Genomic DNA, 4,677 nt, shown 5'->3' on the forward strand with positions numbered 1-4,677 from the left:
TTTCTTTTTTTTTCTTTTTTTTTTTAATTAGCTTTTATTCAAGACTGGCATAGCCTTTTAACCATGAATAAGCTACACAGAATATACGGACGAACAAACACATGGTTGCCTCGATGTTTTATTTTTACTTGAAATGAATAAACGATGAGCTCTGGAGAAAAAAATGATTAACAAAATAGTAAGAGTGGTTACATTCTCCATTCACAAGGTACACAACTTCAAATAATCCTTTGTTGCAGTGGTATCTTTTGGGCCCGGTACAGCATTAGGCTGTATTCAGGATTCTAGGATGACAGGCGGCCGTTAGTCCTAGGATGACAGTGGAAACGCCACCTGCACCTGCTGCTATAACAGCTTAAGGAAAACAGGTCAGATTGCTTTATTCAAACCATCATTGTGTATAATAATAATTATAAGTAGGTTGTATATAAAGATAATAAGTATACCAGTGCATATAAACATAATAAATCACTACCAATAGTAAACAAAACATCCTTCCAAGTCAAAAGAGCAATATAGATATATAAATCGCTACCAAAGGTAAAAACACGTCATCCCTCCAAGTCAAAGTAGCATCATAGATATACCTCAAAAGCACAGGTAAAAAGTGACCCTCCAAATCAAAGTAGCGTCATAGATATACCTCAAAACCACAGGTAAAAAGGTGACCCTCCAAGTCAAAGTAGCGTCATAGATATACCTCAAAACCACAGGTAAAAAAGGTGACCCTCCAAGTCAAAGTAGCGTCATAGATATACCTCAAAACCACAGGTAAAAAGGTGACCCTCCAAGTCAAAGTAGCGTCATAGATATACCTCAAAACCACAGGTAAAAAGGTGACCCTCCAAGTCAAAGTTGCATCATAGATATACCTCAAAACCACAGGTAAAAAGGTGACCATCCAAGTCAAAGTAGCATCATAGATATACCTCAAAACCACAGGTAAAAAGGTGACCCTCCAAGTCAAAGGAGCATCATAGATATACCTCAAAACCACAGGTAAAAAGGTGACCCTCCAAGTCAAAGGAGCAACAACAACAACAAAAATCCCATTAGTTTACTGATCATGGCTGCTCGGCTTGGAGAAGAAGGAGGAGAAAGAAGAAGGAAAAGGTATCCAGGCGTAACGGTTCTCCATGCCACTGGGTCCTATTTGGGTTCCTTCTGTCGAGAGAGTGGGACTGCCCCCATGCAGAGGTTCTTCCACTTGAAACAACATCACACACGGGTCTCTGTGATCTGGGCTACTCAGCTAAACTCTCCTGTATAGTTACAGTTCGGGTCAAGGTCTGATCAATGCTCGTGTTTTGATGACTGCAATATTTTGCCCTGTCACAAGTTTATCACAAGTTTGCCACATTTATCACAGATTTGCCCTGTCACACATCTATCACAAGTTTACCCTGACACAAAAATATTTCCCGTCATAGATTGCCCTTTGTCACACATTTGCCCTGTCACAAATTCCTCCAGCCCCGGCCGTACCCTTGATCAGAGGTGCATTTCTTTCACACAAGTAAGACGAGGTTCAAGCAAGACATGCGAGGAAGGTACATTTTCTTTTCTCCAACTAATGGCAAGAGTGGCAAGGTTCTCGCCAGTCAAGGAGAGATACCATTCTGAGAAACTTTGCGGTGAGGTAAAGATGAAATGCCACATGTATTTCTCGCCCTCGCTACTCTCTCTCTCGCCACTAGCTCGCGAATAAGAAACACACCTCAGGTCTCCCCGTTCAGCTTGACCTTGTAGAAGTGCACACGCGGCCGGTCCTCCTCATTGTTGCAGCGCACGAGCGGCGTAGTGCTGCCAGGAGCGTTACGGTACTTGCGGTGCTGGAAGTCGTAGTAGACATCCTGGTCCAGCGCCTTGAGCACCCGGTACTTCATCTCCCGCTCCTCCTTCTCCTTCTCGGCCTCTGCTGTGGACGCCTGGGCCTGGGACTCGGCCAGGCTTCCCGGGGTGATGTAGTGGAACTGGCTGCGGACCTCGCTTTCCGGAACCCTGGAGGAGAACCCTTGGTAGCGAGGCTCCTTCTTGCTCTGGAGGACTGGGTCCATCACGATGGTGGCAGCAGCGTGGGACTGAGGTCCTGAGGAGGAGGAGGCTAAGCCCTTGGCCCCTTCTCCTCCACCCCCACCTCCTCTCCTGTCCCTGGATGTCGGGAAGGTCCTCTCAGAAGCGTTGTGGTGTCCCTCGAAGAAGCCGTTGCGGAGGTTGTTGTTGGTGTCGTCCTCTGATGCCAGGTGGTGGGTACTGGTGTCAGCCTGGCTGCACTCTTCCACGTCGCTAAGCGGTGCCAGGGCTGGGTCCACGTGCAGGCCATTGTGGTAGTGGTGGTGGAACTGGGAGGAGGAGGTGGCAGCGGAGGCATCCCCGTGAATGTCTTGGGATCCTCCCCTGTCCCCGAGCTGAGGACGCTGGGAAGAGATACCTGCAGTGCGGTTTATGGTGTACGTGCTAGGAGGGATGGTGCCACTCTGGAACATACAAAGTCAACAGATTGGTGGTGGGATTAACTGATGTGTAAATTTAGATTGATAACATCGAGGGCTTGGAAGCATTTTGAAAATCAAGATGTGCACAGTTTTGTTTTAAAAGGGTGCTTTTCTCTTTTTACAGATCGTTCAAACCAGCATTGTTGGTAGATGTTTAGACAGAAAACCATCAGCGTGAAGGCACCTATATCTATATTGTGCCAGAATTGTGATTTAAGGACGAGGAGGAGGCGGGCGCGAGATGCTGATGTCCGTTGGGATTGTTCCCAAAGGCCAACTAGCCCCCAGGGCTGCAGCACTAAGACCCAGTGCAATCTTGCCTCCTAGTTTTGAGAGTCATAGGCCTTCACAAAACACTAAACTGTAAATGACTTTCCATTTCAATGGAGAAACTGTTTATCATACAGCTCTCACTTTGCTGTTTGCCCAGCTGTAAGCTTCTGTCAATCTGTCATATTATAAGCTGACTGGGCCTAATAAAACCATGCAAAGTAGCATACAACACCAGAACAACACACAACACAACACCACACACACACACACACACACACACACACACACAACACAACCCAAACACCACCACAACAACAACACACCACACAACACTAACACAGCCCCTCCCTACCTGCCAGTGCGCCACCCTCCGAGGCGGCAGGTTGAGGGTGATGTTGAGCTGTCGCTGCAGCTTCTCGCACTGGTCGTCCAGCTGCTGGTAGTACTGCAGACTGCTGCCCGTCATCCCGGCCCTCGACGTCGGCCGCAGCTCGCGGGCCGCGCGGGAGTTGGCCGCCGGGGTGCCCGGAGGGGGCCGCTCGCGGTTCAAACCCGTGATGGTCAGGACGGGCAGGTTGTGCGAGGAGGAGGACGAGGAAGAGGCGGGCGTGTGATGCTGATGTCCGTCCACCGTCACACCACTCGCTTTACTATGGCGGTTCTGGTTGTTGGGTATTACACTGATGGTTGTGGTAGTGGCGGGGATGGTGGCATCGGCAGGTGTGGTGATGGATGAGGTCTCCAGAGGACCTCGGTCCCTCAGCCCCAGCGTGGAGAGACGGCTGGAAGGTCTGGCGCCGCGCCGTGAACGGTACTTGGGCGTGGTAGAGGCGGCGAGAACGGCTCTGGATTCCACCACCACGGAGGTCCTAGGATCTCCCTGCTGCTCCCTGTCCCTCAGCAGGTTCCTCCCCACGATACCCGCTGTCAGGGAGGTGGGGGTTGGGGTGGACGTCCAGTCCCTGGCATCCTCCGTCCTCGTCACGTGGGAGGCTGCAGGGGCTCCTCCTCCATCCTCTCCTCCCCCTCCCTCCTTCATCACCAGATCTGGCATGGACCCGCTGGGCACGCGCTGCAGTCGTCCCGCGACCCCGTGACCTTGACCCGCTTGCTGACTGCTGCTGGAGGAGACGGCGTCACGCGAGCTGACCGGGAGGTGGTGGAGGGAGGAGAGAGACTTGGCTCGGTGCAGGCCACCACCGCTGTTGCCTGCAGCTCGCGCCACTCCGCCCTCCCTTCCGCTGTAGTTGTTGCTGCTGTTGTGGATGCCACCACCACCACCACCACTGTCCAAACTGCCATGCACAGACAGCAGCTGCTGTGCCGCTGACGCCGCCGAAGACTCTTCAGGACGTCGGATCTCCTGCCTCTGCTGGGACAGGATGATCATGGGAGGCACCAAACGCCTCTCCTCCTTCTCCCCCTCCCCTTGCCCCCCTCCTTCCATTCCCATGCTGCTGGGGTTGGACATGTCCACGGCCTCGCACTTGGCCATCTCCGTCAGCCGCTTCACCAGCTCCCGTTTCTTCCCGGGACTCAGGTGGCGACGCACCGACACTGGGCGATGGCCGCTGCCGACTCGCTCCTTGCCCCCACCCCCACCCCCACAACTTCTGGCAGCTCCCCCAACCTTCCCAGAACCTTCCCTGCGGCTGCTGCTGCCAGCGCTGGCTGGGGGAGGGGGAGGAGGGAGGCGGGTGGCTGTGGAGGGGGTGCCGGCTACGACGTCACGACCATGTGACCGTGCGGCCTTTTCGGCCCCGGCGTCACCTGCGTTGTGGCTGTGGCGGGCTCTGTTGTCCAGTGATTGACCTTGCACGGGGTAGACCAGTACGTCTCTGTGATAAGAAGGATAGACGTCGTCGTCGTCGTCGTCTTCTTTTTCTTCTTCTTCTTCTCCTCTTCCTCC

At 52.8% G+C, this 4,677-nt stretch overlaps 1 protein-coding gene across 1 annotated transcript in view; it reads right to left on the bottom strand.

Moving 5' to 3' along the window:
* Window positions 1-359: 359 nt before the first annotated feature.
* The window catches only part of LOC143280213 (uncharacterized), a 40,744-nt gene continuing 36,426 nt past the window's right edge, over window positions 360-4,677 (bottom strand). The window contains exons 5-6 of the mRNA XM_076584846.1: window positions 3,121-4,677; window positions 360-2,477 (exon numbers count right to left, since the gene is read on the bottom strand). The exon at window positions 3,121-4,677 is cut by the window's right edge and continues 149 nt beyond it. Of these exons, the coding sequence (XP_076440961.1) occupies window positions 1,719-2,477; window positions 3,121-4,677 (2,316 nt within the window). The 3' untranslated portion in view covers window positions 360-1,718. The remainder of the gene's footprint in view (window positions 2,478-3,120) is intronic.

This window comes from Babylonia areolata, chromosome 3, assembly GCF_041734735.1.
Source record: "Babylonia areolata isolate BAREFJ2019XMU chromosome 3, ASM4173473v1, whole genome shotgun sequence".
NCBI lineage: Eukaryota > Metazoa > Mollusca > Gastropoda > Neogastropoda > Buccinidae > Babylonia > Babylonia areolata.